Source organism: Saccopteryx leptura, chromosome 2 (assembly GCF_036850995.1).
Source record: "Saccopteryx leptura isolate mSacLep1 chromosome 2, mSacLep1_pri_phased_curated, whole genome shotgun sequence".
Classification (NCBI taxonomy): domain Eukaryota; kingdom Metazoa; phylum Chordata; class Mammalia; order Chiroptera; family Emballonuridae; genus Saccopteryx; species Saccopteryx leptura.
In genome coordinates, this window is record NC_089504.1 from 218010355 (window position 1) to 218032584 (window position 22230).

The following is a 22230-nucleotide window of genomic DNA, read 5'->3' on the forward strand; positions in this document are numbered from 1 at the left end:
TATGGGATAAGCCTGGACCCAGGCCAGCATGGTACTCAGACGATTACTAAATTTTCTCTTTTTATGGTCCCAACAAACTGATGAAGGAAGTGATCTTTTTATCTACAGGGAAACAAAACAAACCTAACTTCATAGAAGTTTAGTAACTTGTCCAAATCAGTGTTTTATTTCTTGTAGCAAATACTCATCCTTGAAGAGCCAAATCAATCTTGAGAAAGAAGGATAAAGAGGGAGGCATCACAGTTTCTGATTTTAGAATATATTAGAAAGCTGTAGTTCATTATCAAATAAGTATGGTGCTAGTATAAAGACAGATATGTACAGGAGGGAGCCCAGAAATAAACCACGCATATGCAATCAACCAATTTTCAATAACAGTTCCAAAAATGCAAAATGTGGAAAGAATAATTTCCTCAACAAATAACATTGGGAAAACTATATATCTACATGCAAAAGAAGGAAACTAGATACTTATCTCATTCCGTACACAAAAGTCAACTGAAAAAATTTTAAAGGCTTAAACATAAGACATGAATTGTAAAACTCCTAGAAAAAAATTGGGGAAAATATTTATGATCTTGGAAATGATTTTACCAAAAGCACAGACAAGGAAGGCAAAAATAGACTAAAGTAGGATGACATCAAACTGAAAAGCTTTTATACAGCAAAGAAACAATCAACGAAGAAACTACAGAATGGGAGAAATTATTTGCAAATGATATATCTGATAAAAGGTTAATTTTCAAAATATGTGAGTAACTCCTACAACTCAATAGCAAACAAACAACCCCCCCCAACTAATTATCCAATTAAAAAATAAGCTAAAGACTTGGGTGGAGATTTCTTCAAAGAAGACATGTAAATGGTCAACGGATATATGGAAAAGATGCTCACCATCGCTAATCTCAGGAAAATGCAAATCAAAACCACGATGGGTATCACAACTGTTCAGATAGATATCATTAAAAAGAAAAGAAAAGTGGAGGCAAGAATGTGGGGCAATTGGAACCCTTGTTCAGTGCTGGTGGGAATGCGAAGTGGTACAGTCACTATGGAAAGCAGTACGGAAGTTCCTCAAAAAATTGTAGTTAGAAGCACCATACGATCCAGCAATCCCACTTATGCATATTTATCCAAAAGAATTAAAATCATGATCTCAAAGAGATAATAGTACTCCTATGTTCACAGAAGTACTGTTCACAGTAGCCATGATGTGGACATAACCTCCATGCCTGTAGACAGATGAATGGGTGAAGGAACTGTGGTACATATATACATGCTATCTAAAGTGCAGGAGAAAACAGAAGCAAAACCAACGACTCACTGAAGTAGGAATCAGTAAAAGTTTATTGCGCACACAACACAAAGACAGTTTGCAAACTGGAGGCCATCAAACCAAAACAGGGAGTGAGGTTCAGGAGCATGTTGTCATAGAGCAGTATGCACAGTGAGAGAGCAGCGACAGTTTACTCTTCACAGTGATTGGTTATAGCATTAGAATTTTTTTAAATACAAGGACATTGGTTACTGGTTACCTCATCAATTTTAGGGAACAATTTAAGTTTCGTTTATGATTTTCAGAGGCATCAGCAAGAGGAGCAGTCCTGTTGGCATTTCCTTATCTGGTAAAATATGCTAAATTAAGCTTTGCTTGTGTGACTAATCTGGTTTTGTCTGCTCGGGAAATTTCAAAGTCTGATCTCCATTTGTGTTTGCTGTTAGCAATGCAATGGAATATGAGTCAGCCTTAAACAAGAAGAAAATTCTGTCATCCATGACCATACGAATGAACCTTGAGTACATTATGCTAAATGACAAAAGCCAGTTCACAGAAGGACAAATATGGCACAATTCCACTTACGTAAGAAATCTAAAATAGTCAAACTCACACAATCTGAGAGTGGAATGGGGGCTGCCAGGCTGCTTGGGGGAGGGAAATGGGGAGCTGGTAATCAGTGGGCACCAATCTTCAGGGATGCGAGCTGCATGAGTTCTACAGACTGCAGAGCACAAGGAGCCCACAGGTGACTTCACGTTCCCAAGCCATTCAAAAGTGGTTTTCAAAGTGGACCAGCAATATCACCCTCAACTGGAAACTTGATAGAAACACAAATTCTTGGGCCCTAACCCAGACCTCAGAAACTCTGGGAAAGGATGTAATCAGCTGGATTTTAACAAACTCTCTTGGAGGTTTGGCTGCTCTTCTCTCCCACTCAGCGAGCAGTTTCCTTCTCCTTATGGGCCCCCAAGGCTATAGAAAACTTTCTGTTTCTTTTCCTCAGGGCTGGGGCAGAGAGGAAGGAAGAAGATCCCAGGTGGTATGCATGGGAGTGCTGGCTTTTTGTGCACCAGAACCTTTGCGTGTGTCATATTATTTAATCCAGAAACAATCCTGTGCAGCAATAGTGTGGCACTCCCTGAGCTGAGGAGAAAGCAAAAGCTCAGAGAGGGGCAGCCGTTTCCCTAAGGCACACAGCGAGCAGCAAACCTGGTCTGCCCGGACTCTGGTTGCCCACTGTCTCTCAGAGCAAGAGGAAACTTTGGGTCTCACCCTGCATCGCCCACACCGTTCGGGATCAAGTTCCTGGATAAAATGAAAGGGTAAAGCGGCTGATTCAATGGGAATATCTAAATGTCTTGCAAACTGCCCCGTCTCTATAGGATAATTTACGTTTGATAAAAAAAACAGTTCGTCTGCATGTTCCAATGCGGTGGAGTGTGCCCTAACGCAGGCTTTAATGTGCACCGTTAATGATGGTCAGCATCAGTTTCTGGACGTTAGAAGATCTGTGTCTTGTCCTGTTTTCATTCCTTATTGGTTTGACCTCATTATTCTTATCTATAAAAATGGGAAGAACCTCTCCTGCCACATATATCTCTTAAGATCAGGGGTCCCCAAACTACGGCCCGCGGGCCGCATGCGGCCCCCTGAGGCCATTTATTCGGCCCCGCTGCACTTCCGGAAGGGGCACCTCTTTCATTGGTGGTCAGTGAGAGGAGCATAGTTCCCATTGAAATACTGGTCAGTTTGTTGATTTAAATTTACTTGTTCTTTATTTTAAATATTGTATTTGTTCCCATTTTGTTTTTTTACTTTAAAATAAGATATGTGCAGTGTGCATAGGGATTTGTTCATAGTTTTTTTATAGTCCGGCCCTCCAACGGTCTGAGGGACAGTGAACTGGCCCCCTGTGTAAAATGTTTGGGGACCCCTGCTTAAGATGTTGTGGGATGCAGATGAGAAGGCAAATGAAAACATTTCTGACAACCAAAGTGCCCTCTGCTCTCTGAAATGCCATAACACAACTGTTCATCGCCACCATCGTTAGAGTCCATGAAAAAAAAAAAAGATGTTTAAATAAACCAATGAATTTAACACTAAAATAAAGACAAGGATAGGTTCTGCTACATTCTACCACTTTTCTATGCAGTTCGGTTATCGTGGCCAATTCTGGTAGGCGGGGCTGGCTCCGCGGAGTCGAGCTCCGGGACTGTGCGACAGAAGCTCACCTGAAATACGAATGTGCCTGAAAGAACATCAGCTCTCTCTTGGTGGCCTCCGCCAGGCTCAGCTTGTCTGTGATCTCCTGCTGGCCTCGGCACCTCACGATCATGTAGCCCTTCTTGAGATGGTACGTGAGGTTCTGCGCCACACGCATGATAGTCTTCTCAGTGCCCTTGTCCACGAGGTCTGGTTTGGTCAGGATCCCTGGGAGATGATGAAAGAGGGCATGGAAAGGTCAGTTTTCTTCTCATATATGTATTTGAACCCTGCTGGGCTATGGGCTACTTTCTTGGCTGGGACTGACAACATCTTCTGCAGCCTTGGCCGCCCAGTGTCTAACAGTCATTTACTCATTCCGTCGTCACCCCTCATATTTGCTCCCCGTTCCACCCACCCCATTCACTAACCTCCCTGCGTGATTTATTTAACAAAGGTTTGTTGGGTGCCTGCTGTGTGCCAACACTGGGGGTGGGGGACACAGACATCATCACAGCTGACCCACCCCATCACCCTGTTTTTAAGAAGTTTCCTGGCACTTCAGCAGTTGAAGTTCTCCCTGTTTTGTTACTTGAAGGTGTTATTTGACAGCATATTCTTATATTGACTAGAAGGCTTGTGTGAGCACAGATCTCTATGTTTCCCCAGACGTCTCTGAGTCTACACTTGCACCTTCCATTGGCAAAGGAGAGGACCTTCTACTGGGAGGGGAGACGGTAGCCAGGAATGCCCTTTCCTAGGATGAGAAATCATTCATGGAAGCCTAGATCATTGTACGCTATTCTGAGAAAAAGGAATAAGAAAATAAAAACCAAGGCTTGCAATTAGAATTCCCCCTGGCTGGGGAGAGAGGGCCTTCCCATACTGTGTCTCAGTTTGAAACAGGACTTGTCAGTAAACACACATGCCTCCATCTATAGAATCATTTAATGACCCAGCTATTGAGCCATGAGAAGGTCCCTGTCAGCAATTTTTAAATGCTTTAATTTTTTTTTTACTCTTTTTAAGCTTGTTTACTCCTGAATCCATCACACATATGTATTAAGGTAACAAGTGGCAGTGAATATGACAGCAAGTTCCCTGAGAAGTGGTATGCCAAGAATTAAAATAAAGGCAAAGAAATGACGGCAGGCAGGGCAGACGTATAGGTTTAGGTGGGTGGACCGAGAGGGCCTCTGAGCAGGCAGCATTTGGGCTGTGCTCTGAATGAGAGGAAGGGGCCAGTCCTGTGGAGGGAGAGAGGACATTCCAGGCTCCTGGGTGTGCAGGATCCGGGAAGACTGAGCTACACTGGAGAGTCGTGGACAAGGTAGAAAGTGATGGAAACTGTGATCTAGGAGGCATGCAAAAGCCAGGCTACAGGTGGCTTTGTTGTCCAGGTAGCACAGTCTGGGGTTTAAATACGTGAGAAGGGAGCATTAGAGAGAAGCAGAGGAGGGGTGGGTCCTGGTGTACCATCTAGATGCCAGGGGAAAGGGGATTTCTGTGGGCAAGGTGAATGCCAGGAGACCAGAAGCACATGTGAGTAGACCAGGCAGGAGGTGATGGCAGCTTGGTCTAGCTGGTGACAGTGGGAATAGAGAGAATTGGGCAGATTTGGCAAGATGAATTAGATGTGAAAGCAAGGAGGAGGAGTCAAGAGTGACCCTTAGTTGTGACTTTAGCCCTGGGTCTGTGGATGTGGGGTTGTGAAGAACTTGGGGAGGAGAAGTAAAGTGGAAGGGTATGAAGGTTTGTGCTTTGCTCCCATTCAACTGGAGACATTGCATGGACATCCATTTGGAATATCAAGTCTAGGGAAAGACCAGGGTTACAGATATAGAATTGGGGGTCATTGGCTTACGGATGGGGTTCAAAACCATGGACAGGTAAGATCACTTAAAGAGAATGTGTTGACAGAGGGGAGAGCTCAGAACCACGATCTGGTTTCCAATATTGAGTGGTCAGAGAATTGCAGAAACAACCAGACAAGGAGACTAGGAATGGGACTTATAGCTGGCCAGTGAAGTAGAAGGAGACCACAGAGAGCAATGGCGACCCAGAAGCCAGCAGGCTGTGACGTAACAGCAAAGGAAGGACAATTTAAAGGAGGAAGAAGTGGCAGCCATGCTGCCTTGGGCTGAGAGACTGAGAAAGAGGAGGGCAGAGAAGTGACTGTGCGTTTGTCAACATGGAGGGTTTGGAGACCTTGAGAAGAGCCATCCCTGTGTGTTCAGGTGGAGCTGTCTAGTAGACCATATGCATTCAGCCTAGATGGACGGGGAGCAGAGAGCTTACAGGTGTTCTGATTCACTGTCCTTTTTGAAACTTGATTCCAGATAACCCACTACTATATCAGTCACCAAATTTGCTCTATTTTTACCCTTTGGAAGTACTGTCTAGATATTCATTGTTTCCCTTTTAAAAAAAATTATGGCAAAATATACACATAACTAATATGTGAAAGAGAATAACTCAACTAAGGAAAATATAATAAGTATTTCCTCCTCCCCCTCCAACCTCAGTTACCCTGTTTTTAAAAATTACTTATTTTTAAAAATTTTAGTAAAATGTACATAACATAAAATTTACCACCCCAGCCATTTTTCACGGTACCGTCTCAGGGCAGTGAGAACTCACTTTGTTGTGCAGCCATCACCACATTCATCTGCAAGATTTCATCTTGCAAAACTGAAACTCTGCCCCTTCATTAACTCCATTCTCTCTTGCGGCCCTGGCGACCACCAACCTGCAGTCTGTGGCCAAGAATTTGACTACTGTAGGTATCTTATATAAGTGGAATCATATAGTGTCTGTTCTTTTGTGACTGGCTGATTTCACTGAGCATAATGTCCTCAGCTTCATCCATATTGTAGCATGTGTCAGGATGTCTTCCCTCCCTAAAGCAGAACGATACTGCATTGTGTGCAAACACCATATTTTGTGCATATATCCATGCATCTCCTAATAGGCACTAGCTATTGTGAATAATGCTGCTTTATACATGGGTGTGCATACCTTTTTCTTGTTAAACCTAACACACTTTCCTCTATTTCTATACTTGACCTAGAATGAATAGGACAGAAAATTTGCATTGATGCTATAATGTTTTGGGCTATACAGAGGTCTGATCATGTATACTCTATGACTATAGTACTTGGATGAATTAATAATAATAATAGTTAATATTTAGTGGAAATGTTCGGTTACTTGAGTTTACGGTTAATGTGAGGACCAGAAAACCATTAAAAGAAGTGTTACTGAATTTTTGTAGAGATATTTATATACAAATAGATCTATCTACTAGACAGATGATATTACCTATTTTGGCCACCAATAAGATATCTCCACTGACTTATGCCTGTGTGAAGAGAAAGCCTTTGGATGTTCAATGCTTGGTGACTCAAAGCCTGAGTTTTCTCTCAGGTTCAGCATGTCTGAGATGCTTGTAGAAGTCAACACGCAGAGTTTGGCACTTAGTAAAATATTTTACTCGAGGTGTACTTCCAATATTTATTTCTATTCTCACTAGAAAACCAGGCACTTATTTGGGGGGAAAAATGGAAAAGGCGGTTATCTACTGAGTATTCATTTAGTCAAGAAGAATGATTTCCATGTTTTCAGGAAGGTAAGTTCTGTTGGCAAGAAGAATGTCTGGTGACATGATAATGAATAATAATACAGTGTGTCCGTAAAGTCATGGTGCACTTTTGACCGGTCACAGGAAAGCAACAAAAGATGATAGAAATGTGAAATATGCACCAAATAAAAAGAAAACCCTCCTAGTTTCTGTAGGATGATGTGGCAGCATGTGCGCATGCTCAGATGATGATGTAACACCGTGTATACAGAGGAGCAGCCCATGGCCATGCCAGTTGAGATATGGATGGTACAGAGGAAAGTTCAGTGTGTTCTTTGGTTCGCTAAATTCGAATCCATGATCAAAGTGCAACATGAATATCGGCGCGTTTATAACGAAGTGCCATGACATTAATCACTTAAAACAGAGAATCACAGACGTTATTCACTCTGTTACACCAGATGTCCTTACCCATGTGTGGTAAGAACTTCACTATCATTTGGATGTGTGTAGGGCAACAAATGGAGCCCACATCGAACTGCACTGAATAGGTATGAAACTGGGAGAGTTTTCCTTTTATTTGGTGAAGATTTCACATTCTATTGTCTTTTGTTGCTTTCCTGTGACCGGTCAAAGGTGCACCATGACTTTATGGACACACTGTATTAAAAAAATTTTAAATTTTGGCCGGTTGGTTCAGTGGTAGAGCATTGGCCCAGTGTGTGGATGTCCCAGGTTTGATTCCCCATCAGGGCACACAAGAGAAGTGTCCATCTGCTTCTCCACCCCTTCCCTTCTCCTTCTCGCTCTCTCTTTCTCCCTCTCTTCCCCTCCCACAACTATGGCTCAATTGGAGCAAGTTGGCCTCAGGTGCTAAGGATGGCTCCATGGCCTCTGCTTCAGACGCTAAAAAATGACTCCAGTTATAACAGAGTGATGCCTCAAATGGGCAGAGCATTGCCCCCTAGTGGGTTTGCCTTGTGGATCTTGGTTGGAGTGCATGAAGCAGTCTGTCTCTCTGCCTCCCTCCTCCCACTAAAAAAAATAAATAAATAAAATAGCTGCTATCATTTGCTGAGAAAATACTATGTGCACACAATAACTATTCATGTAATCCTCCCAACACTCCTAGCAGTTAAGTGTTACTGTTAGCACCATTCTACAGATGAGGAAGTTGAAGCTGGGAGAGGTTATATCAGTGGAAGTCAACCTGGTCCCTACTGCCCAATAGTGGGCACTCCAGCTTTCATGGTGGGAGGTAAGGGAGCAACCAACGTATAAATAAAAAGGTAGATTTAACTATAGTAAGTTGTTTTATAAAGATTTATTCTTCCAAACTTAGTGAAAATCCGACATAAATTACTTGGTAAGTAATTATTATTATATGCTTTAACTTTGCTTTATAAATTTTATAAAGTAAAGTTATTTCCCTACTTTATAAATCATCATTACTGTGGAACTGGTGGGAGGTTAGAAAATTTTACTACTAACAGAGATACAAAAGTGGGCGGTAGGTATAAAAAGGTTGACTACTCCTGGGTTAGATGGATTGCCCAAAGATAGGAAACCAGTAAGTAGTAGAACAGGGATTCCAACCCAGGCAGGTTGTACTTTTTTTCTTTTTCTTTTTCTTTTTTTTGTATTTTTGTATTTTTCCAAAGCTAGAAGGGGGGAGGCAGTTAGACTCCCTCATGCGCCCGACGGGGATCCACCCGGCATGCCCACTAGGGGACGATGCCCTGCCCATCTGGGGCATTGCTCTGCCATGGCCAAAGTCATTCTAGCGCCTGAGGCGGAGGCCATGGAGCCATCCTCAGCACCTGGGCCAACTTTGCTCCCATGGAGCCTTGGCTGTGAGAGGGGAAGAGAGAGATAGAGAGAAAGGAGATGGGGAAGGTGGAGAAGCAGATGGGTGCTTCTCCTGTTTGCTCTGACCAGGAATCAAACCTGGGACTTCCACACAGCAAGCCAACACTCTACCACTGAGCCAACTGTCCAGGGCCAGTTGTACTTTTAAACTGAGTTCCTATAATGCTGTCTAGGGTGACATTTTAAAGAAGGAATGCAAGAGAACCCAGTTTCCCAAGAAGAGTTCTGCTCAAACATAAACCCTGCAGACTCTTGTACTCCCGTGCCAGCCTAGCAGCAAGTTCGCTGAGGCCTTGGGAGGGTCTTTTCTTTGCAGCCAGGAGGCCTAACAACTTCCCTGTGCTGTAGCAGAACTGATGAACTGGTCACTTTCTCCTTTCTGGACCATTGTGGGAGAGCAGATAAAGCAGGTCTTGTCCCCTGTCCAGAATGGTTCATAATACAAATGAGAAATGAGAGGAAGGAGAGTGAAGAACTGAATTCTGGTAATAGGTCTAACCCCGACTGCAAGTGAGGACAACCCATCTGTGGTGCACGAATGCACCCTGAGCCCATGCGGCTTCTGTAGTAGTGACCCTTGGACAGAATGCAGAATGTGGGCATCTCTAACAGTGGACCTAATTCCAAGACCTCCTAATATTTATATATGAGGATCTCCCCCTCCATTTCTGTCTCTTGGAAGTTTGATTTTCTTCTTCTTACCTATGGTCCTGTCTCCTTCGGGGTCCACCTCTTGAGCCATGCTCAGGGCCTCTGTGGTGGCGATGTCCACGTTGCAGGGGACCACCACTAGGTTGATGGTCTGTTGCCTCTGGATGTACTTCTTTATGAGTGTCTTGATCTGACACCAAAGAACCATGCAAAGGGAGAAGCATCTCTGGTTACCCAACAACACAGTGAGACCCACGTAGTTGTGAAAACCAACGTCATCCCAGAGCATGACCCAGCTGCCACACTTCTGAGCTGTGGTTCTCATCAGATCCTGAGAATGAGGCCCCTGCCCAGGTCTTACCCCAGACTCTTCCCCCACCACACCACTTAAAGCGAGGCTTGGGAGGGCACACTTGAGTTCTTGGTGTGGCCAGCAGAGGCTTCAAAGTATCCCTGATTTCAGCGTGGCTCATTCCCAAGTTCCAGAAAGACTCACCTGCAGTCCAATGTCTTGGGGCTGATTTCCTACGGCCACCCTGGTGATGCCGGGAAGATCGATGAGAGTTAAATCTGGAACGTCAGAGGAGGTGATTTCCAGATTGATGAGCTCATGGCTAATGCCAATACCGTCCCCGGCTATGATGTTCTGGGCTGTAGAGGCCAAGAGAAGAGAAACCCAGAGTCCCAATTAATGACCCATCTGAGAAGAAGCTGTTGTTCTTGCAGGTGACTATTTATTTTCATGATATGGGAGCTTCAGAGAGTTCCTGGTGCTTAGAAAAGATGTCACAGAAGCCTGCAAAGTGAGCTGAGGCCACTAAGGTGGCCATGTACACAGGGGTGGCATGCACATACACTCTCAAAAATTCTAGAGAAAAACATACCAATTTGTTTACATTGCAATTGTGGATGGACTCCGTTCTCTTTCTTTCTTTTTTTTTTTTTAATTTATTCATTTTTTAAAAATTTATTCATTTTTTTTTTTTTAGAGAGGAGAGGGAGAGACAGAGAGAGAGAGAGAGAGAGAGAGAGAGAGAGGAGAGACAGAGAGAGAGAAGGGGGGAGGAGCTAGAAGCATCAACTCCCATATGTGCCTTGACCAGGCAAGCCTAGGGTTTCGAACCGGCGACCTCAGCATTTCCAGGTCAACGTTTTATCCACTGCGCCACCACAGGTCAGGCCCGTTCTCTTTCTTTATGCTTTTAAATATTTTCATTGGGTGTAGGGATGGCTTTAAAATATGTCCACAAATCCTTCAGCACTCCTCCTACCAAAAGGTAGAGCCTGAGTGGGGAATAGATATGATAGAAGCAACAGTATGACTAGGTCATAAAAGGCTTCATGGGTTGCTCCTACTTTCTCTTAGATGTGTCACTCTGAGGGAGGCTAACTCCCTAGTCATAAGGACACAAAGTACCTATGGAGAGGTTCATAAAAGTGGGGGGACAAAGGCACCTTTTCCAGCAGCCAGCAGGAAACTAGCCTCCCGTTAACATCCATCTGAGGAAGAGCTCACCAGCCCCAGTCAAACCTTCAGATAATGCAGCCCCAGCCAACATCTTGACTGCAGCCTCACTGGAGACCGTGAACCAGAGAGAATAACTCTTGGTGTTTTAAGCTGCTAAATTTTGGAGTAACTTGTTATGTAGCAATAGATAACTAATAGAGATATACATTATGCTTATGACCAGAAAAAATTATATGTAAATATAAACATATGCATGTGTGTATGTGTTCTATGACAGTATTATAGTGTTTTCTGTCTCTTTGTTCTATCCAACTCTTTAACACAGACACACACACATACATAAATATATACATACAAACATACATAGGCATCAATACATACAGTGACACACACTAACATACATAAACACAGGTGACAAAACACACACGTAATTCCACTGCTAGGTGTGTTTGTGGCAGTGTAGATGCCTCTCCAATCCAGGACACCCTCTGCCTCTTTCTGTCCATTAGTAACCAGGGCTAATCTAAAGGCTGGGATCAGTCTGGAGCTACGCAGACCGCTGAAGGGAGGGATCCTGCCAAAGTCAATTGCCAGCCACTCTGGGGTCTGCTGCATGGACCACAGAGAAACTCAAGGGGGCAGGACCTGTTGGCTAGACATGATCACGTAAGCAAATATGGCACATTGATAATAGGTATTGTCACTGTTTAACACCAATTGTTTAGCTTTGGTCATGAGATATTTTGCAGGAATCTTATAATGCTGACTTTTCCAAGTTAAGAGTTTTAAGGAAGGGATAGGGAAAAGAAATATTTCTGGGATGTAGAAGGAAATAAAAAATATTTCTTCTCTTATAGTCTGTTTGAAAGTGGATTGATTTCTTCTTTAAAGTCTTTATAGGAGGTTTAAAAATTTTCTTTTTGAGAACTATATACAATTTCTTAGCTACCTTAACATATACCCCAAACCACACATACATAATAGATAGCAATTTGATTATGATTATTTTACACTGAGCCCTGTACATCATGTAGCTGGTCCTGCTCTGATCAGTGTTTCTCAAAATGTGAGTGCATGTGACTCTTTGTACCACCCAGACTCCTGGCAGGTCTGGGCTGCGGCCTGGCTTCTGCAGTTCCAGAAAGCCCCAGGTGATGTCGCTGTTGCAGACCAGGAAACACCGAGAAGCCAGGAGCTAGAAGACCTGTAAACATCTTGAAATGAGTTGAAGTTTAGGATGGTCTAGGTGAGGGGGAGTTACGTAGATGTCGTGTGCCAAGGACAAGACAAGGAAGGACACAGAGGTCATTGGTCACCAGCTCAGGGGAAGCACGAAGGCACAAGCTGATGTTCCCTAGGGCCTCCCAGTTACTCGCCTGTTCTGGAGGGTATTAATGTCCTGGACACTTCCCACCAGAGTGGCCCTGGCATCCTCCCTGGAACAGATGGGGAATCCTGGAACCCCCTTCTCTGCAGTGGCCTTGCCTGGTGGTCATCAAGTCTATACTGCCACACAGTCAATTCAATGGACAGTACAATTTATTTGTCACTGTTTCTGCCTGACAACGGCTTTGGGCCTGGGGAAAAGGTCTATTTTGATGACTGTCAAGTGTTAGGTAAAGGCCCCCTGGGAAGGCTGGGCGGTTATGACCTCCAGGGTGTACTGATATGGTAAGTTACGACAGTGTTCTCCCCAGGGCACTGAACGGGTCCTCCACGCATGGACAGCTGAGATTCGGTCAGGCGAGGAGAGAAGTGCAGGTAACTTTCTGGGGCACAGCAATGAAATCTGTGGATAATTAGACATTTCTCCTACATTCAGGGACAGACCTGATCTGGGAAACAGAGAAGGAGCTTACGCGACAACCCCAATTCATTGCCTAATCCTTTAAAGAGAGAACCAGGTGCATGTTAAAAACCAGGGTTGTGCCTCCATAAACTTTCCCTGCCTTAGTTAGCATTTTAGAGTCACTTCTTAAGATAAGACTTTTGTGGCCCTGGCTAGTTGGCTCAGTGGTAGAGTATCAGCCTGGCATGTGGAAGTCCTGCATTCAATTCCTGGTCAGGGCACACAGAAGAAGTGGCCACCTGCTTCTCCACTCCTTCCCCTCTACTTCTCTCTCTTCTCCTCCTGCAGCCATGGCTTGACTAGTTTAAGCAAGTTAGCCTTGGGCGCTGAGGATGATTCCATGGTCTTGTCTCAGGCACTAAAATAGCTCAGTTGCCAAGCAATGGAGCATTGGCCCCAGATGGGTAGAGCATCACCTGGTAGGGCGCTTGCTGGGTGGATCCCAGTTGGGGCACATGAGGGAGTCTGTCTCTCTGCTGCCCCACCTCTCACTTAATAAAATAATAATAATAAAGAAAGGATAGGCCTGACCAAGCAGTGGCACAGGGGATATAGCGTCAGACTGGGATGCAGAAGACCCAGGTTCGAAACCCCAAGGTTGCTGGTTAGAGCACAGGCTCATCTGGCTTGAGCATGGGATCATAGACATGACCCCATGGTCAGTGGCTTGAGCCCAAAGGTCACTGGCTTGAATCCCAAAGTCGCTGGCTTGAGCCCAAGGTTGCTGGCTTGAGCAAGGGGTCACTTGCTCTGCTGTAGCCCTCCAGTCAAGGCATATATGGAAAGCAATCAATGAAAAACTAAGGTGCTGCAACGAAGCCTTAATGCCTCTCATCTCTTTTCCTTCCTTTCTGTCTGTCCCTACCTGTTCCTCTCTCTGACCCTCTCTGTCTCTGTCATAAAAAAAAAGATAGGATTTTCATAACTTTGCATTGAAGTATAACATGTACAGAAAAGTACTCCTTGTCTAAGTGTGTGGCTTGCTGTGTTTCTTCATGGGCTAAACATCCAGGTGTGACCAACACCCAGAAAGAGAAACAGCACAGCCAGCCCCCTGAAGCCCCTCCTGCTCTGGCTGGTCATTAGTCCCCACCAAGAGTGACCACTATTCTGACCACTACCAGCTTCCATTCCTGTTGCTTAGTTTTGAACTTCATAGGTGGTAGAGCAAAATGAATTTGCTGATACATGGCCATTTTTGATCCAAGAACAACAACTTCATGTGGCCCCACCTAATTATAAATGAGATTGTAAGTATCTGGATTCTTTCACTCAACATTATGTTTGTAACATTCACCCATATTGGTTCTTATAGCTGAGGGACCCCATACCCTTGCAACAATGCCTGATCCAGTCTACTGCTGGTGGACATCGGGCTGGCTGCCGGGGCGCGACTGTCACCATAGTGCTGCTGTGAGCATCCTAGCACCTGGCCTTCGGAGCATGTTCTGGCTAGGTGACACTCAAGAGGGGTATCTCAGAGCATCAGGGTGCACACACCTCCAGCCTTAGCAAATACTGCCAGTTCTCAAAGTGGCTGCACCAACTTCCACGCCCACCAGCAGCAGACGGGGGTTCTAGACTCTGTTCCACAGCTGCTTCCGTGACGGTGTGCTTATTGCACCCCCTTTGCACAGAACATATATTAAGCATGCACCCAGGTGTGAGGAGCTCTGCTGTGCAGTGAGCACACAGCCCTCTTGTCCTGCCCACGAGCTCAGGACTGGGGTCAAGGAACACAGCAGGACGTGCGGGTGCCATGCAGCCCAGATAGCCATTGTGGACACAGCCAGCTGCAGAACTTCTTTAAGTTCAAGTTGGGAAACTTGCCAATTGAGGGTCTCAAATAGCTTCTGTGTTTGGAGGTTAACACTAGAATTGGGGCACAGATACCTCCAGTGAACCCACAAACACTGGGCTCTGTGGAAGCCATGCCCAGGAAGTCACATAAAGGCCTCCCCCTCAGATGCTGAGTACTTTGTTTACTAATATGGAAAGCCCGTCTTCCTGGAGCTGAACTTGTCCCTCATACTAAGCAGAGATCCTTATTATGGTCAGGTCACTTATGCCTGCCTGGCTGAGACCAAAGTGAGAGCAGGGAAAGGGAGGAGCCGCCCAGGGACGCAGGCAGGCTCTGGTGTCGTGGGCGGGCAAAGACCACCAGGGGCCTTTCTCAGGGGCTGTGGAAGTGGACTGTAGGAGCATTTGAGCCTTTTATCATCCCGTCATTACCTAACACGAGTCTCAAGCTTTGGTAAAACTTTGTTCAAGAGCTGGGTGATAAAAATCAGGCTGTGCTTCCAGGAATGACAGATGGCTGGGATCCATGTTGGGGAAGCTGTGTCGACACATGGTCACCAGGTGGCCCTCTGGGGTTAAGTTAGAGCAGGGACTCAGCACAGCAGTGACCAGGACAACCAGGATGTAGGGTGAGGTCCTGTGGGGGACATTTCCTGGAGGGGGTAAACCGATACCCAAGGAAACAATAGGAGTCAGGTGGAAAGGGGGGCAGTGTGACAGGCAGGGGCTCCGGCACGTGGAAGCATCTGGAAAGACCTGGAAGGAAGAGTGCATGGTGCATGCTCCCTGTGGAATTGAAGAAGCCCTGATGTCCAGGAGGAGGCAGTGAGGTGAGGGGCGCAGCCCCAGCCTGTGGAACAAGCCTTACCTCGGTGTATTTCCTTTTCCACCTGGGAGGGGTCCTGAAGCCAGAGCTCCTTGTCCCGGTAGCCGATCTTCCCCCTCCACTGGGACTCACTCGAGAGCTGCTTTTTCAGCTTCAGCACCAGTGGACACCTGGTGACGATTCCTGAGAGAGAGTTTCCCAGACACTCTAAGTTTCCCTCAAAAAGAAACATAGCAGGTGCCCTTTGCTCTCACCCCTTAGGAGCTGCCCCAGTATCCCCAGAAGCCTCGTCTGGAATTTCTCTTTCTGTCTGTGACCCAATCTAAGCCCCTCTCACTATCCTGCTTAGAAATACCTTGGCATTGGCCTCGGGACCTGTGTATGTCTGGGCGGCAGCCCCAGTGGGGAACAGACTGAAGCGTGAAGCGGTGAGATCTGCCCGACAATGATGGCCACCCAGACCTCCCAAGATGCGGGCTGAAGGCAGTGAGAGCCTGGGAGAACCTGGACATCTCAAAGGAGGGGTCCAGGGGAATTCTAAAGGCAAAGCTTGTTGGGGCACCTGGTGGGGGGGGGAGGACCCTCACGATTCAGCTGGAGCTCAGAAAGGCTGGAACTGCCCTGAGCTCTTGTGTCCAGAGCCGTGGTGCCTGCAGGCTGTCCTATAAGGGAGGACTGTCCCTCACCCAGCCTGAGGACTCACCCTGGGCCACATGCCCGCCACCAGCACCCAGGCTTTCACCCAGCCACGCCTTTCTCCGAAGTGTGAACCCAAGACAGAGAGAAGGAGCCCCTGTTCAGGCTCACTCTCAAGCATTTGGTGCCCAGCTAACAGGGACCTGAAAGGAGCCCCTGCCATCAAGGACCAGGCTGCTGTCGGCAGGAAGCACTGGCCTAGTGCCTGGCGTGCAGGCTATTGCTGAGGCTTGTGCAGCCCTCTGGTGTCTCCACACCCTCCTCTGGGCCCAGGAAGCAACTCTGGGGGGTGTCATAACTCCCAGGCCCTGGGTCTGGTTGAGTAGGCCTCATGGGCAGTGCTGACAGGAGACAGGAACGAAGGGAGGCGTCAGGATGGGGCGTCTACCCCCACTTTGAGGATACTGTTTCTTCTCGGCCTTCCCCCATCTCTTTATAATTATTTTATTGAATTGTACAACAGCTTTTTTTTTTTTTTAAGAAAATATGTCTTATCATACAAGATCCTGGTTTCTCAAAACGTTGAGAAAATCCTTCAGAAGGACTTCACATGTCACCTGAAACTTACAAATTTCACACAATCAAAGAAGAAATGTTTCTGCCTTCTTACAAGAACCACCAGGGAGAAACAACAAGGTCCCGGGACCTAGACTGATGCAGGGCCAGCAATGGCTATCTTCATGTGAAAGTGGACTGAGGACATGAGGGCAGCATGGGCTGTCCAGGCGCCCCTGCCCAGGCCGTGCACTCTAGACCGAAGCCATCTAGGGTCTGCTGGAGCTGCCTCCTGGGGGCCGTCCCAGCAGCCTGTCTCTGACACCACTGGTACCCCAAGATACTCAGTGGCTCACAGGAGGCTGGTGCTCCCCTGGGGGAAGCTAGCCCCTCCTTGCTTACCGCTGCCTCTGGGAAGGGCCACGCCTGACAGAGCCTCCAGCACGGAGCTCTTGCCGGAGCTCTGGTCCCCGATGACAGCGATGGCAGGCAGGGCCAGGTCCTGCTCCACACCCAGGGCCCGCAGGGAGTCGATGAGGTCAATGCAGGGGCGCACCTTCTCCTCATACTGGCTATACAAGCTGGTCTCAGGCGTCTGGAAAAGGTAGAACAGACTTCACATCCTTGGCCTCTGATAAGGCTGCCACGGATGTGAGGAGTTTGTTTCAGGATTTGGGCTGCAGACAGATGTCAGGGGAGAGAGGTGGATTTAAGTGGGCCTCCAGAACAGGCATGCTGTTCCCATTGAGGCTTTGCTTCTGCTGAAGCGGGGTTATCTGGCTGGGGCCACCCAGCCAGTCAGGTGCCTGACTGAGCAGAAAAAAGGGACCAAGAGGTGGGAATTCCCAGCCAGAGGTGGGATAGGAGTGGGGCCCTAGAGCTGCAGAGCTGGGGAGGGCGGGCAGGAGTGACAGTGGCAGCAGTATCTGAAGGGAAATGCTCCTGGAAGCAGACCCCCGCACACACAACAGAAGCCCCCAGACTCACGTCGCGGAAGGTCATTGCTGCCCCAGAGACGGGGTATGTCCCTGGTGTTTGCTGGACGTGCCCGGGAGAGCTGAAGAACTGTGATGTTGGAGGTGGTGGATTTGCCGACAGCGACTCGTTGTCCCTCCTTTGGCTGGTGGCTAGAATGTGTCCTTCTGGAATGTCCTGTCTCACCTTTGTCTTCTGTTGGCCTCTGTTTTCTCCTGGGTTTAATGTCACCGAGTTGAGGTTCTTGGTAAGGTTAACTGAGTCCGTCTCCCTCATTGCCCAGTTGAAGGGAACCCCCATTTGTACTCCTCGTGGTAAAAATGGTGGGGGCTTTCTCGAGGGGAAACTCATTTCTTTTTTTGGGTAATGCTGGTCGGGAAACGGGTTGTGCACCTGCTGTGGCCCACCCTTGTTGGCTTTCGGCATGAGCTGACAACCAGTTGGAGCCGGTGGGCACGTTCCTCGTTGCTCAGCACCTACAGTCTTCTTGATGAGCTCTGCAGAGACACAGGACAGGAGAGTGGCTGAACGTCACCAAGCAGTCCTCCCCCAGGCTGCACCTGGCCAGCCCCAGCTCACGCAGCCCCAGGACAGTCCACCCCATGCACACGAACATGGGGGAGGCCAGGATTTCAGCACAGGGCCCCTGTCCGCAGGAGGGGAACAGGCACAGGGAACAAGTGGGGTCACCATGACACTCAGGGCATGGGGACAATGGGCAGTGGGCTCCCCGTTTCCATGGGATAGTGTGAATTTTCCTGTCACTCTGAGACACCTACAGCTCAGGAACAAACAGGAGACAGTGAGGAGTGGAGAGAAGGGAGGTAACATCTCTCAGGCCTTCGGGAAGACAGCCCGTCCCTAGCCACTGTTCTGCTCCCCGGACTCAGTCAGACTGCTGAGGATCCTGGGGGAGTGAGTGTTGGGTCTCCTGCTTATCAGTGTCTGGGGCCTGTCGTCAGATAAAGGCAGCACTGTTAGAAACCCCTGGCTGTGCGGGGGCTGGTTTCCCCAATTTCATTTTGACAACTGTCCTCTGTGAAAGCTGCTTACTTGCATTTTCCAGATCAGCAAACTGAGGTACAGGAAGGTCCAGCTGCTGGTTAAGTTAGGACTCCGACCTAACTCATGTTGGCTCATGTCGCTCATGTGGGTGACAGTCCACATGAACCCTGTCCCCACTGCCATGTGCACAGCCCTCCTGTCTAGGCATGGACAGATGCAGAAGCTTGAATCGGGTCTCCTCTACCCCTCCCACACTCATGTCTACCCGAATTGTGAATGTGATCTTATTTAGAAAAAGAATATTTGCATATGTAATTAAGGCAAGGATTTGGAGGTAACTCTGGGCCCTAAGTCCAAGAAGAGGCAAGCAAAGGGAGATCTGAGACACTGAAACCCACAGGGGAAGGGGTGATGTGAAGACAGAGGCAGACTGGAGTGATGTGGCCCCAGCCTCAAGAATACCAAAGAGCCACCAGAAGTTAGGAGACAGCTGTGAGACAATCCTTCCTTACAGCCTGCAGAAGAAGCCACCCCTGCCAGCTCCTTGCTCTGAAACTTCTGGCCTCCAGATTGGGAGACTGTACATTTCTGTCATCTAAGCCTCCAGGTCTGAGTCATTCGCTGTGGCAGCCTCAGCGCACTAACACAGTGGGAGGGGTGAGAGTCTCCCCGCAGTGGCCTGGGGAACATCCCAGGGTGCCCCTTGTCCATTTGTGATCCCGCAGCCAGGCCCGCCTCCTCTCCCTCCCAGCGCTGTGCAGAGGTGCGCGCACTTGCCTGCCTGTGCCCGATCCCCTCAGGTCATGACCCGTTCTAAACATTTCTGTGACCATTTTTTTCAAAATAAAGCCCCTCAAAAGAGTGGCCCCAGTTGACATTTTGGTATTTTGAGCATCTCATCTCTGAACGCTGGGCCAAAGTTTTCCCTTTGCTCAAAACAGATGTGCACATTCACAGCCCTGTGTGTGGTGTGTGGTATGGTCTACTTGAGAAAAAATGAGACATGGTTTGCTTGTTCATTCAAGAAATACTCATTGAGCACAATTCTGGGCTGAGTTGAGTCCCATGGCCACCAAGTTCAGAAGTTGAAGTCCTAACTCCCAGGACCTCAAACTGGGACTTTATTGGAACTGGGGCCTTTAAAGAGATGAAAAAGGTAAAAAAAAAAATGAGGCCTTTAGCATGGGCCCTGATCTCATATGATTGGTGTCCTTATGAGAAGAGGAGATTAGGACACAGAGAGGGAGAAGACGGCCATCTACACACCAAGCAAGGAGGCCTCAGAGGAACCAATCCTGCTGACACCTTGATCTCAGACTTCTGGTCTCCAGACTGTGAGGAAATAAATGTCCCTTGTAAAAGCTGCCCCGCCTGTCACATTAGGTGATGACAGCCTTCGGAAACAAATATAGAGAGACCTAGTATGTGTAAGGCACCCTCTGGCATGGGGTGGTGGTAACCAAGCCTCATAATGTCCTGCTTCCAGTACATATATTCTAGCAAGGAGGCCCTCAAATAAGTAAGTAAGTCAACCAATGCTAAACCATAACTTCACTCCAGGTGGTGATGGAGTGTCCATGAGAAAGACAGAGTGGGTTAGACATACTGGATTTGGTGTTATGTTCCCTGATCAAGTCTGGGGAGGGTTATTTGAGGCTGTGCTGATGAATGGAAAATGGAAGGAGCCGAGGAGCAAGCCTTTGATGACCTGCGGAGGGGCTTCCCTGGCAGAAGCTGGGAGCGTCCAGGGACCTAGAGCACCACACTATGCTTCTTGGGGAGGATGTGGGTTGCGGATGTGTCTCCATGTGGAACTCTCATTTGACAGAGGTAGAACAAGCCTCAGTTTATATTTTGTACCCTTCTTTGAAGATGTGTCATGGTCCTTCAAAGTCATGGGAGCACCACAATTCAGCCAACACAGGTTTCTTCCCTTTTGTTGTATGAGCGTCACGGATTAAAGCAGGTGTGGTTTTGCTTTCCAGCTCACACCTCCCAAGGCGGTCTGTGTGGCCGCCTTGCCCACAATAGCCCGAATAAACTCTGCCCTTGGCACTGTCCTCACCCAGTGCATTTGTTCACTGGGGCAGCCATTACAAAGTGCATGGACTGGGGGCTTAAACAAGAGAAATGTTTTCTCTCCCAGTTCTGGAGGCTGAAAATCCATGACTGAAGATTAAGCATGGCTGGTTCCTTCTGAGGCTTGAGGGAGAATCTGTACAGGCTCTGTCCTAGGCTTGTTGGTGGCCTTCTTCTCCCTGTGTCTTTTTTTTTTAAATTAAGTGAGAGGGTAAGAGAAAGGGAAGCAGAGAGACAAACTCCCGCAAGTGCCCCGACTGGGATTCACCTGGCAAGTCCACTAAGGGGTGATGCTCTGTCCATCTGCGGCCACTGCTCTGTTGCTTGGCAACTGAGCTATTTTAGTGCCTGACGTGAGGCCATGGAGCAATCTTCAGAGCTTAGGGCCAACTTGCTCGAACCATTTGAGCCATAGCTGCAGGAGAGGAAGAAAAAAGGAGAGAGAGAGAGAGAGAGAGAGAGAGAGAGAGAAGGGTATGGAGAAGCAGATGGTTGCTTCTCTTGTGTGCCCTGACTGGGAATCGAACCGAGAACTTCCACAAACTTGGCTGATGCTCTATGGCTGAGCAAACCTGCCAAGGCCCCCTGTGTCTTTATGTTGTCTCCAGGAGGGTTCAGGCAGAAGTCCCAAGGGCCCAGCACACGCTTAGGCCCTTCAAGGGCCCAAGACAGTGGTACATGCTCACCTTCATGACGTTATCCCAAATTTTATATAAGACACGCAGGGGAGCTCAGACAAGTGAAGCACTGGGACCCCGTCCCCCATTGGAAGGCCAGGGACTGGGGATGCCAAAGAACATCACGTTACTTTGATAGTGAGGAAACAGAAAAGCCATTCACATTTTGGAACTGCATGGCAGAGCACCCTCAGTGATGAAACGCGGGCTGGAAGACCAGCCTCTCCATCTGAGCTTCTCCCTCAGGATTGGTTTTAACTCTTTGCACTTTGAGCTTCCCACAGGCTTCACTGAGCTCCCAAGGAGTCTTGATAGGTCTGAGGCCTGAACCCCAGCACCCTGCATCCATCCCCAGGCCTGGCCCGGCCTCTTGGATACACTCAGGCCCTGGGTGTGCTGAGGAGGCCACAGCCTCAAAGAAGAGAGAACTGCCATCAAGTAATCTCCTCCCTTGGCCTGGCCCCTGGTGCTACATCTGTAGGTTCTCTCGAGAGGCCTGTAGGGATATTTGCCTCCTTTCCTACTAAATGGGAATTAGCTCCTCCTAAAAGCAGAATTCAACAACAAAAATCTGGCTCTCTGAAATTTCATCATTTCCAGGAATGAGAAAGAAAGGTGTGATTACTCACGGACCCAAGTCTAAACCTATCTTCCGCTTAACTTTATGGTTCTTTGCAAAGGGCAGGGAAATAGCTCACTGACTAACCATCCTGCCCAATCTGCCAGAATGGGTCACATGTCATGGGTGACCATGTGGCCTGGGTTTCTTCTTGCTGGTG

General features: G+C 47.5%; 1 protein-coding gene across 2 annotated transcripts in view; it reads right to left on the reverse strand.

The window, feature by feature from the left end:
- The window catches only part of MX2 (MX dynamin like GTPase 2), a 38140-nt gene that overhangs the window by 10315 nt on the left and 5595 nt on the right, over positions 1 to 22230 (reverse strand). For both annotated transcript variants that reach the window (XM_066370150.1, XM_066370149.1), the window contains exons 2-7: positions 17703 to 18187; positions 17118 to 17310; positions 15567 to 15707; positions 10078 to 10232; positions 9633 to 9771; positions 3511 to 3709 (exon numbers count right to left, since the gene is read on the reverse strand). In XM_066370150.1, the coding sequence (XP_066226247.1) occupies positions 3511 to 3709; positions 9633 to 9771; positions 10078 to 10232; positions 15567 to 15707; positions 17118 to 17310; positions 17703 to 18116 (1241 nt within the window). In that variant the 5' untranslated portion in view covers positions 18117 to 18187. The remainder of the gene's footprint in view (positions 1 to 3510; positions 3710 to 9632; positions 9772 to 10077; positions 10233 to 15566; positions 15708 to 17117; positions 17311 to 17702; positions 18188 to 22230) is intronic.